General features: G+C 45.3%; 1 protein-coding gene across 2 annotated transcripts in view; it reads right to left on the bottom strand.

Annotated features, from left to right (window-relative positions):
- LOC138513801 (transmembrane protein 176B-like) overlaps window positions 1-12,296 on the bottom strand; it is a 182,746-nt gene that overhangs the window by 94,884 nt on the left and 75,566 nt on the right. For both annotated transcript variants that reach the window (XM_069628901.1, XM_069628902.1), the window contains exon 2: window positions 2,096-2,317. In XM_069628901.1, the coding sequence (XP_069485002.1) occupies window positions 2,096-2,317 (222 nt within the window). The remainder of the gene's footprint in view (window positions 1-2,095; window positions 2,318-12,296) is intronic.

The following is a 12,296-nucleotide window of genomic DNA, read 5'->3' as shown; positions in this document are numbered from 1 at the left end:
AGGTTCACTGTGGCCTCAACGCATGGTGCTGGGCCAACCAACCTTTCTTGAATTCTCCTTCATCATCAGTTATTTTTCAACTGCGACACACTCAAACCCTTTCACTTCACAGGGTTTTAAGTTTGCTAAAGTGCATTGTGGAACATCCAGATCCTACACATTCCTATGTATATACACTAGCGCATCGCCGCAATCTTTTGACTAGATAGCCAGCCTCAGGATTACTTTGTCTACTTGTGTTACAGCATATGTACAAGTGTATTTTCTTCAGTGTTTCTTCGCACAAACATCTTCATTTCGATCCCGAAACGTTGCTTGACTTCGACACCTCCTCTTCAGATCTTATAGAATGTTAACGTTCCTTGTTCATTTATATCTTTTCTAGGTGCATCATTTCTGCTTTATGTGACGTTACCAGTCCTTTTTCTTATTTTCATACGTCTTATGGGACTCACTCCAGAGACCATTATTTCTTTGTGAATGCATGTAAGGTTTTCTCAATGGATACCTTGTCTCAAGAATTATTTGCGGTACAGGTATCCTCACCGGTATTGCACATGTCGCAATTTCCGGTTCCCAACATATAGACAACATAGGGGCAGAGCTTTTAGTAGGGGCATGTGGCTCTTCCTCTACAGTTACACCCTGGTTAAGCATTGTGTGGCAGGTTTGGCCAGCATAGACTTGAGCTGTTAGAGTGCAATAAGTGCTAACAACTCAAAATTGGTTACACTGCTGGCCAAGGCCTAGACCAACTTATTGTAAACATGTCACTCAACGGAGCATGAACTTTGCCTAAATTCATGTGTGCAAGGTCACATGTAAACAGGGCTAGGCTAGAAAATTAGAATTAGTTAGTATAATATATCTTAACGGAGAAAGCGAATGGCAGATTATCTGCTGTGGTGCGTACCTTACGGATGCATGAAATGTTGCTAATGGTTTACGTACTCTGAAAGTGCTCTGTGCGGCAGCCAGAGGGAAGCTTGATAAGCAAAACAGGTTAAAGGAAACATGGGTCCTCGGACTAAAAAATAAAGCAGGCGTGCAGCCTGCAGAGAAATCTATTGGCCAGGAAAATCATATTGTGCACACTTATATTGGGATCAGTTCAGGTAGTTCAACTTTCTTGACCTCAGAGATGGCAGTCTTACCCAAGCTCCCCGACCAGACCGACCTTGAGCTCTGGGCACCTTGAAGTGACTGCACCTCCCTTCACTTCAGGCATCCCAGTCCCCGACCGTGCAGAGCTGAACTCCTGTATCTTCTCAAAATGCTGCTGTTTGACTAGGTTTTTTTTAACCACAGATAATTCACCAGTTGGGCTGTTGGTGCCACACAAAGTCACAATGAAGGAGGAAAAACAAAAGTCAGTGATGGGACTGGCCAACAGCCGTAGGGACTACTGTGCAAATGCTGCATGGCAGATAGAGACACATATTTTGTGACATCCTGGAGAGAGAGATCTGGGCCTGAGAAGGTTTCCCCAAACTACTCTCCTGGTCAGTCAACTCTGGCTATTTCCCAAACCGTCACTTCTAAAAGTACTACCCGTCAGGCATCTTGGAATATTCCATTTGGAATAATAGAAGAAGTTGGCACCCTGGCTTGAGTCCTTTCTCATGAAACTTTGAACTAAACCATTATCAAACTGTCCAACCCTTTACATTTAAATTCAGTGGTCTGATCTCAGAAGTCTAACAGAATACATAAATTGAGTGGATCAGCTTCCATAAATCTACTACATTTCTCTATATATGCTTTACATGGTGCACAGTGCATTTTAGTCAGTAGTTGCGACTGACCCTCTGGTTCATTCTTCGCCTCAGAACTTCATCACTAATCCCAACACATGTTTAAATTACATATTTGGCACCAAGATGAAGGTTGCTATGCCTGCAGACAGCCAACTCTCCTGCAAGGGTTGCATGCAGGCTACATGGAGATTTTAGGTTACCACGGGTTTACATTGGGGTTACACCTCAAGAGCAGTTTTACCTCTAGTGGAGACTCCACCCACCCACCCACGGACATGGGCTTCACACCATACAAAGCATGTATTCTGCCAACTCACAGTTGTCATTCATATACATACCCCAATTACTTTCTGCTCTCCTCTCTGGGGAGGAGTGACATTCTTGACACCTTCCTCTGAGCTGGCAGGTGACGGTCTACTAAAAGCAGACTTCGCTGCCACCAGCAGGGTGGAGAGATTGGATTGATGGTTAATATTGATGTTGATGACCGTTGGCTTGGAGGCATTGATCGCGTCTTCAACTCCATTCACTTTCACCACGTTGGAAGACATGACATCCGGCTGAAAGAAAGGAAGAAGAAAAAAAAAATAAAGGTTGAGCCTTTGTGCTAGCACAATAGAACTGTAACACCAGTCAATGTGAAAAATCTATTTTATGTTCTAGACAAGAGAGACCGATCAAAACAGAGTTCTGTGTGCACTGAAAAGAAACAACCCAGGGTTGTAAAGTGATGGACTGAAGACAACCAGTATGCATCAGTCTGAATGGAAGACCAATTTAGGATGGCAGGAAGAGTTCCTACAATACAATGTTATTTAAATAGGAATTACTGTCAACTTGACGGGCACAACATGTGGAGGGTGGGGAAGGTGGATCCCACTGCACAGAACAGGACAAAATACAACTGGACCATGAACTGAGAAACGTGGAGGCAAGCAAGGAGTTCTAAGAAGCCACTGATTGGTGCAATTGGATATCAATGATCTCCTAAGAGTGTTCCAACATGCGCATGCATCTACTCATCTAGTCTTTACACAATGTCCAGAACAGATTCCCAGAAAGAAGAGGCGACAGGAGACCTCCGGGAAGTTGACAGGTCAGGGAGCACAAGATATTTAAAAAGAAGGCGCATCTCTCCTAGGAGACAGAAACAGATAGGGAGAGGTGCAGAGAGCACTAGACTAGGGAGACCTTCCAGAATTTGGTGGAACAGAGCTAAGGAAAGGAGGCGAGAATCTTCAGTGATGGGCGGAGGGAGGGGCGGGTGTAGTCCACCACTGGTTTTCTTCCCACTTGCTACTGCACTGGGATTTCCAGACAACAGTTTGATGAAACTAGACCCCCAGTATTATAAACACTCCCAGAAAGGAGTCCCATAACGGTCTCCTCTCCGCAGATTGAGGCTCACCTTTTCCAACCGAACCGCTCTGTTGGTAAGCCCCTTCCAACAAAAAAAACAAAAACTAAAAATAAAATAAATTTAAAAAAACAGGTTTTTGAAACAATCCCGACTACAATCTTCTGCAGCAATACATCAAGTATACAGGCTATTAGCACAGTCAACATCACACCACCAACAGTCTCTGGGCGCTCAATATTACGATACAACTGGATAACACTCCTTCTGCCGAACAGACGATAAAAGCAGTCTTGCCACTTACTATTAAACCTTTGATCTTAATGCGCATCTTTAAAGCAGATTCTCAACCTTTGAAGTAATCTTACCAAGACCAATTGCATTCTAGTCACAGCCCCACAAAATTACTTCAAACCGTTGCTAGCCAGTGGCCGCTGTAGGGCAGTCATGGCGTCTGCACAGTAACTGCGCATTTTCACAGTACAAGCTGAGCCACACCCATTTCCTGAACATTTAAGTCTTGAGCCTGCCAAAGTCACCCTCAGCCGGACACTGCACCCTGAAATGAGCCATGGCCACCAATCTGGAGCCCAAACGAAATGATAACTAACATCCTTTGGGGAAGAGAAGTTTGCAAAGCTGACCCTTTAGTCCATCAATTACACACTACAGAATTCATAAATGTTTTACTAGATACTGTTAAGAAAAATAAAAGTGGGTTCATAATATGCATTAGCACCCAGGGTGGGTGCGTGAGCCAATCTGCTTCTGTCAAAGATGGACAGAATCATGATCCCAGACTGGATTTGAAGCCTGCCGAAACATGGCGCTCCTCCCAGACCCATACATTTAACCCTCATCCTCTACTGCCATGAGCATCAGGGAAACGAAAAGGGTTAACTGGTAGTTCCCTTTCCTCCCCCACCTAATCCCTACCCATACCCTCCATTGACCGATATTTTCTTTTGTAGTCCACCCATTTTTGCTAAACTTGGCAAACTATTGACGCCCAGGGTGCTAACAGAACTAACACCCTTTCCGGGAGGCTTCACTGACCAGTAACAGCACCGAGGTCCAGCAAGAATGCCCATGCTTTGTTCTGCCCAATAACTTGGGCGCCGGCCCTTAGCGGCCAACAAAGCCTGTGGGAAGGTGTATTATTGCTAAAGTAAAACATTAGCAGCAGTATTCAGAGAAATGCAAAGAAGAAAAGAAACCAAATAAGCATTCCCAAAGCCAATAAATCTCACTTTCATATTTTAGAAAGGTTGTCTGTACTACTGTAACTTTCAACTATGCTCTAGCGCCCAGATACCCCAGGGTTCGCTCTACAAATAATAAACTAAGATATACATGCACAAGAACTTGCACAGGTTAAAGAAAATGCTGTTTTCATGTGCAATAGTGATCCCTACTACTTGAATGAACAGCGGGGCCAAGCATGCCCAGTCAGAGAGCTCGTCATATTAACACGCCAACTGGCACATAACAGACAGGCTAGTGGGCAATTGAGAATTAACTGGGTGGGGGGGGGGGGGGGAAAGAGGTTCAGTTGGGACTGCAGATGTCGCCAATTTCAGAGACATTGACCAGATCGTGCTTTCCACAACATCACACATCAGTACTCAACCCAGAGCACAGATCCGATATGATGCACTCCTGCACAAACCAGTGAAAGGCAGAAATGCAAGGAAGCCACTCCCATACCCGACACCCCCCCCTCCCCCCACCAGTATGGCACAACTCAGATACCGTACAAGCCTAGACTTGGTCGGTCTTCCACAGCCACATGTGCCAGTAATACCACCTGATGCCGCCAATGAGGCATCTCCGACACTCAGCCCTACAGATAAGGGGTGCATCGGCTAGTTTTACTCCCAAAAAATAAAAATACGGAGGGGAAACTGGCACATAGAACCATATGCCCCCCCCGCCCCCCCCCCCCGAGTACCCCAACATAGATCTATAGATACGTTTGGACCAGTAGTGCACATAGTACCACAGGAAGAAACTACTGTTATTACTGCCTGATTTGAAGAAGTAAATAAGAGTTTTTCGGATTCATATTCCAAGAAGGAGGAACTGACCCCGCCAAAATGCATGAATAATTAGGTGGAAAAAAAAAAATCCGTTTTTCCAATTAAAATGTATTTTTACTTGCTTATAAAATACTCCCACTGAAAATTCGACTTTCATTTTTACTCCCTAAAAAATCATTTTACTCCCAACTTTAAAAAAAATAGGGAGTAAAATACTCCCATCTGGACCACTGCCGACACTCACATCACCTTGAAAAATATACCCTTACAGGTAGTATTAAATATATGCATTGTGCCCAAAACCCTGCAGAACCACAAACGAAAGAATCCACACCAACCATGTCTGCCAGGACTCATACAAGGCCCCAAGCCAGATCAACCGGTGCCAAGTACCCAAACACTAGATCCTCCTAAAGGTGCTGAAAACTGAATGGAACCGCCATGTCCGCTGACCCAAAAGAAACGTCTTGCACAAAGTGCGCACCAGCAGCACCAAGAAGCCAAGGTGGCAAACGTGCCATCAAAAAACGGCCTAAAGTTGACAGCTACCACTATTATATGCTCAAGTGTAGCAGTCATATTGCATCCTGGAGCCATAATATGGTCGAAACATAAATGCACCATTATATCGAAAGGTTTTGTATCAAATGCCAGGAGGTTCCGACATTACTTGGGAAGATTCTGCTTGCCAATGAGAAGAGCAATGGCTGGTCACATGCTTGGTTTCTTATGTTATAGATATTTTCATGGAAGGAGATATTGAACCACCAATGATCCAGAACAAGGTCTTAAAAAGTCACCAATGAAAATTGGTGCACGTAGCTCATCTTCAGACTGTCTTTGACACTACAGGGCTATTTTGAGGCTTTTCACCTCCAGAATGTATTTATATTCCCCTGTGAAATACATGTGGTATGAACAGTAAATCTGCAACACAGGCAGTAGTCTGTGGGCTCACAGACCCAGACAGACTGATCATACGCGGTGCTCCAGTACGGACAACCCTACATGCAGGTGACAAAGGAACCATTCATGTGAGGAGCAACAGCTGCATGATGCTCATGGCAGTCGAGCATTAGAGGAAAGTTAAGTGTAGTCGGGTTAGGAATTCTTGTGTGTGGAGGGAGGTGGCGGGTACGGAGGAAGAGGGAGTTTGGGGGGGTGAACCTGATTTCGTGCACATCCTTCCCGAGCGGGTGGATTTTGGGGTTCAAAGCTGTATCATGTTTTTGGTTTTTTCAGGCCGACTAAAATCGCATGAAAAAAAAAAATAAAAAAACCCAAAAAAATAGGTCCGTTAGGCAACCTGCAAAAAGCTAAAATATGACAGAACCGCTTCATCACAATCCTGCCTCACACAATCGGACGGCCTGACTCCTGTGTTCCTAGAGTTTAGGTCAAACCCAGCTAACGCAAGACTGCCAAGACATCCTAGCTCGGGCCTGCGGCTCCATCCACTTTGGCATGTTACAAAAGCAAGTGGAAACGGTTTGTAATCTGGTGCAGAAGAGACAGGCTGCAACCCTATTTGTTGTCCCTGGCTCAATCAGGTTTGGCTCACTCCTCCATTAAGGTGCACTTGGCCGCCATCTCCAGATACAATCGCTTGCCTGGCACCACTTCCCTCTGGTCTCACAGGTTAGTGAAGGAATTTTTGAGAGGCCTTTTTCAGATATCTTGCGCCTATCTGGTGTCCAGCTACAGCATGGGAGCTTTCCAGGTTCATTGAACCACCCTTTTAGCATATGCACAAGGCCTCCCTCAAGCATCTTCCCGGAAGATTGCCTTTTTAGTGAGTGGCCATAACTTCTGTCAGGAGGGTTGGGGAAATCCAGGTATTTTTCATTAAGGCACCTTGCTTGACTTTTCACACATCCAAAGTCATCTTGCGCACTAACCCAACCTTTATGCCTAAAGTGCCGTCCACTTTTCACCTCAATGAACCTGTTGTATTGCCAGTGTTCTTTGGCTCGCCTTCAACAGCCGAGCATTTGTTGCATGTGGTGCGGGCTCTCAAGTATTACATCACCCGTACCAAGAGCCTGCGTCACACCTTTCAATTGTTTGCAGCATTTTATCCCTCTGGCGCAGGAAAGACACTATCCATGCCTTCCATTTCCAGATGGATCTCTGCATGCCTATCCTTCTACCACCAGCAGGCTGGCAGGCCTCTTCCTGGCAGGCCCAGAGCTCACTCCACCATGGCAGTGGCAGTCACTACTGCTTTGTTCTCTGGGATCCTGCTGCTAGACATCTGCATAGCCGCCACATGGAGATCGGTACACACATTACCAGGTTCTGCTGTGTCAACAGGGACTCTGTGGCAGTCCAAAGTTGGCCAGTCTGTTCTTCGAAAACATGTTTGCGTGAGGTTAGTTGGTCTCTAGTGGTACGTTTTGCTACTCAAGCTTGCCTCCGGCCTTTTTTCATGGTTATACACTGCTATGTAATCTATTCAAAGCATGTGAATCTATGAAAGCTCCAATGCTGGAGAAGGATATTTACCTGTAGAATGTGTGCTTGCTAAAATCTGAAGATGGCCGACGAGGATGGAGCAAATGGAGTCTTGCTATTTGGCTGTGGGCAGTAGGACCCAAAAGTGACAATAACGGAGCACAAAAGTGACTGAAAGTTTCCGTTTATTCTAAGCTACCAAGGATGCCCAGCCAAACGACGGGGAAAATTCATAGCACGTGTTATCTATGAAAGATCCAAATCTGGAGAAACACCCGAATACACTTCTCATCTTTGGCAAATCCCTGTCTTTAAGCATCGGTTTCCTTATCAATAAAAAGAAAAAAAATAAGATCAACGCTTGTAAAGAAACTTTTAATCAGAGAATTCACTGGACAGACAAATTAACCAACAACTCCAACTGGTCAGTCCTCTTAAATATCACATCTCAGAATCATGCAACGTGCACTAACCCACTTTCCATACTCACACTTTGAAAAATGTACGCAACTTGGTATGATACACAAAGTTTTTTAGCTTTGAAATATAACAAACACACCTGTTGTAAATATGTGCAAATCACCAATATGATCAGTACACAGCAAGGGGAGGGGGGCGTTTATGGTTGCTTTGTGTCAGCTTGCGTTTGACTAAGGTGTCAGCATGTGGTCCGGTGTCACTGATCCTGCTAGTATCTGTGTAGAGTTATAGAATGTTTGCACCGGTGAGTAAATTATATCTTAGGGAGAATGTTGGCTGTGCAATGATGCCTGTATTTTCTATGAAAGTCTGTATGAACTGAGCTATGAGGACTGAAAATAGCCTCTGGGAGTACCTGCAACTACATGTTTTATAAATCCTGGTGCTGCAACATCTGTGCCTACTGGCCGACATACTATCATGTTGGCAACAAGGTGGTCTTCGAAACAAAGTAATCAAAAGCATGGTTTGGTGGATGACACAAGGTAAGAATACCCTCCACCCCACACCCGCCCCCCATAAACTTCCACAGAACCCCAGGCGAGCCACTGCATGGTTTGCTCTGGAGGAAGAGGTCTGCGGGGGAGTGGACAAAGCCTGAGTTAGTATGTTGCCTTCCGGAGCGTGCCAAAGTCCAATGGTCTTAGTCCTGAGCAGCAATCTGACCAATGCTGCCCCAGCCAGCAATGTCAGAGGTCGCGATTCCTGATGTGAACTGAGAGTTGCACTCGTCAATGGATCCGTTCACTACATCCCAGAACCTCAGAGTGCCCCATAATGAAAGGATCTGTCCAAGTGAATTTGTACATTATTTCCCCCTCGTGACCTTAACTGAGCACTATGCTTAGACCGTCTGCCAGGCAGTTGTGATCCCCTGGTACATATTGCGTCTGAAGAGAAATATTCTTTCCGGTGTACCAGCTCAAAATTCTTTGGGCCAGTAGTGACAAAGGTCTTGAGTGCGTGCCCCATTGCTCGTTTACAGAAACCAGTCGTGGAATTGTTTGAATTGACAAGCACACTTGTCCTGAATGTGGTTCTGGGATGGGTATAGCTCCACCACTATTGCTAAAAGCTCCAACACATTAAATGTATTACTTTGCCCCCGATGTGACCATGAACCAGGGGTGGTAAGTGTGTGACAAGCTCCCCATCTGAACTTGGAGGAGTCTGTAGTGATGGCCACCTACGCTAGCAGGATGTTAAAAGGTTTGCCTTTTAGAATGTGCGTTTGTCTACCATTGACCACCTTTTGCGACACTACCACTAGATCCTCCCAGCCACTAGACACTCAAGATCATTGGTCTGCAAACCACTGCTGTAGAGTGCGCATGTTTAGGCGTGTTAGAGGGACGATGTGAATACATCAGGCCATGACCCCCAACAACTTAATGAACTTCCAGACAGTTATTTGAACTCTGGTTTGATAACATGGTATCTGGGCTAGCAAGGCCTACATGCGCCTGAGAGGGATAGGCTATTGCGTGTTCCTTTTCTAGAATTGTCCCAAGGACTTTTTTGGTTGTAGAACATATGAGACTTAATTTGGCCCAGCTGATTGAAAAGTCTAGCTTGTGGAGTAAATGGATGGTCTTTTGAGCAAAGTGCTTTTATTTTCACCGTTATAACCCAGAGTATACCAGAATGTTCCGATGACAAAGATACGCTGCCACCACAGCAAGCACCTTAGCGAATCCATGATTAGCTGATGCAGTTCCAAAATGAAGTACTTTGTAAGGTTCAATGTGGGCTCATGAACTTTCCAATTCCAATTTCCTGTGACCTGGGAACATTGAAATATGAAAGTGAGAATCCTTCCTGTGTCGCCATGAAATATTCCTTTTTTAGAAGTGGAATCAACTCCTGAAGGGTGGCAAGTAACAATATGTGGTTTAACTTACTTGTTTGCAGGCAGTACATCTAGTACTGGCTTTTTTTCTTGCGCTTTATGGGTACCAGGAAATACAGAGAGTAAATCTCCTTGTTTACCTGATCAGGAACTGGTTCTATGGCATTCTTCATAAAATGTTTTTACTTCCTCTTAGAAGAGCTTGAGGTGTTCATGTGATGCAGATTGCAAGGCTTGTTTACAAGTTCAACGCAATAACCCTGTGCCACAGTGCCTAACATAACTTGTCAGACATTATCCCCCTGCTATGTGTGGGTGAACAATGTGAATCTTCCGTTTGCTGGAAAGACACGGGAGGGGACTTGGGTCTTCGTGTGAGCTAAATGTAGAATCCGCCCCCTTAGGGGTTGGTCCTCTACCCCTTACATTTCCTCTGCAGTGTAGGTTTAGTGCAGTTCCAAATGTGTGACTTTGGGGTTGGGGCGAAGAAAACCGCCCACATGCTTATGTTTGGGCTGAGGAATGCAAGAAAGGTGTGGACCGAAAGGACCTTGATTAGCTGCAGACCCTTGTTGCACGTTTCTGCCAGAAATGTGCCCTCGGGCATTAAAGGGTGTTGTGATCTTTTTTTAATTCCCCCTCATGCCTCATCAAACACCTTCCCTAAAAGGACAGAATTCTACAAGGGTTGGTCCAGGAGGGTGGCCTGAGTCTCTAGCTTAAACCCTGTTCCTCTTAGCCAAGCATGACATTTCAAGACTGCTGTCCCAGCTAACTGGAGACCTGTTTCAGCTGGAGCATTCTTGATGACAGCATTGCTGGTCTGTTAACCTCTTGCAGAATCTTGTGAAAAGATAACTCTCGTTCAGGTGCGATGTCCTTACCCAGTGTTTTCATGTAATCCCATTGGGACCTGTTTTAATAGGCCATAAGAGCAGTGGTATTGGTTATACATACTTAGAAAGCTGCAGCTTTACATCCACAAGTGTAAATCCTTGTAAATGACAGGGGAGCATCAGCCCTCTTTCTAGCAGTAGAAACCATGGATTAATATACAGACAAAATATGTTGACACGGGATACGGTTTCTTTTCTATACACAGATCCAGCAGTTTAGTAGTGGCTGTTTTTACTAGAGAGGGGGCAATTTGTTTCACTAACTGCAGTAGTGGAACACGGTTTTTCTTTGTTCTCATTCAAAATATTTTCTATGAAGTCAGTGTCCTTGTCTGACACCTGTGCCTGTTCTTTTAATGAGGGATGTGTATGGATAATCATCCTCAATTGGTGACCAAGTAGCCGTAGGGTCATCCTCACCTGGTGTGGGCATGAAATAGTCCTTTGGTTCTAAATCCTCCACCCCCAATACAATGTCTGATCAGACAGTGATCCGGGGAGCCAGAATAGCCGTCAGGCATGTGTTCCCGTACTTTTAACTCCACATGCTGTCTTTTGGGTTGTGATACAATCTGGTGTTGAGCCTGCTCTTCATCAAAGTGTTTTTTCTGGGCCTCACCCTCACGTTCCTCCATAAAGGAAACCATTGTATTCATGGTAAATCGATCATGCACCATTTCAATGGGGTGTGGCGGGGGCGCGAGGCACCGTCTGCAATGTTTTGGTACTAAGGGTTGAGGTTTCGGTTCGATGTGGGGATGTTGACCTCTGATGGTCAAGCATCCTCCTCATCAACCCCCTTCGTCGTCACCCCACCTTCCCCCAGGCCTACTCAGATTATGAAACGTTATCTAGCCCCTTCTGTGGCATCGCTGAGGATAACACTTGCTTCGATGTATGTACCTGAAACAGGTTGTATAGGTGGTTATTGGCAGGGCATGGTCTTTTTGGATGTCCCTTTGTCTGACTGAATGGACTTTTGTGTAGACCGTGCAGTGTGCTTGCCCTCATTGGAAGAACCCGGGCCTTGCATTCGCAGATCAAGGTGCGCTCGATTCACTTAGGGCAACTGCGTTCAATGCCCTTAGAGTGATGCGAGTATGCAGCCTCCTGGTTGCGAGGTGTTTTCTTCATGACTTTCCATGAATACAAGTCTTAAAAGGGGTCTGGCTACAAGGCCTCGACACGTGGTTGTTCGAGGCAGGGTTTGACCCAGCCTGTCCATTCCTCGGGTTCGAGAGCCTGCACCGTGATGCTGGCCCTGTGCTGTGCCAAGGTGGAATTAGCCCAGTTCTTATGTGGGCAGTCTCTTATGGTTTTGTTCTTAAACTTACAGCGGAAGACAACTGTTGCACAGTTAGTGCATGTCCTTCCAGGAAAACTGAGAGTTACAGTCTCGGCAAAATGTAGATTGGGGTTTTCCATTTACGGGTTGGAAGGGGAGCGTAACCCACAAAATGAAAC

This window comes from Ambystoma mexicanum, chromosome 12, assembly GCF_040938575.1.
Source record: "Ambystoma mexicanum isolate Mex_15411 chromosome 12, UKY_AmexF1_1, whole genome shotgun sequence".
Taxonomy (NCBI): Eukaryota; Metazoa; Chordata; class Amphibia; order Caudata; family Ambystomatidae; genus Ambystoma; species Ambystoma mexicanum.
This window is presented reverse-complemented; position numbering and strand designations above follow the sequence as displayed.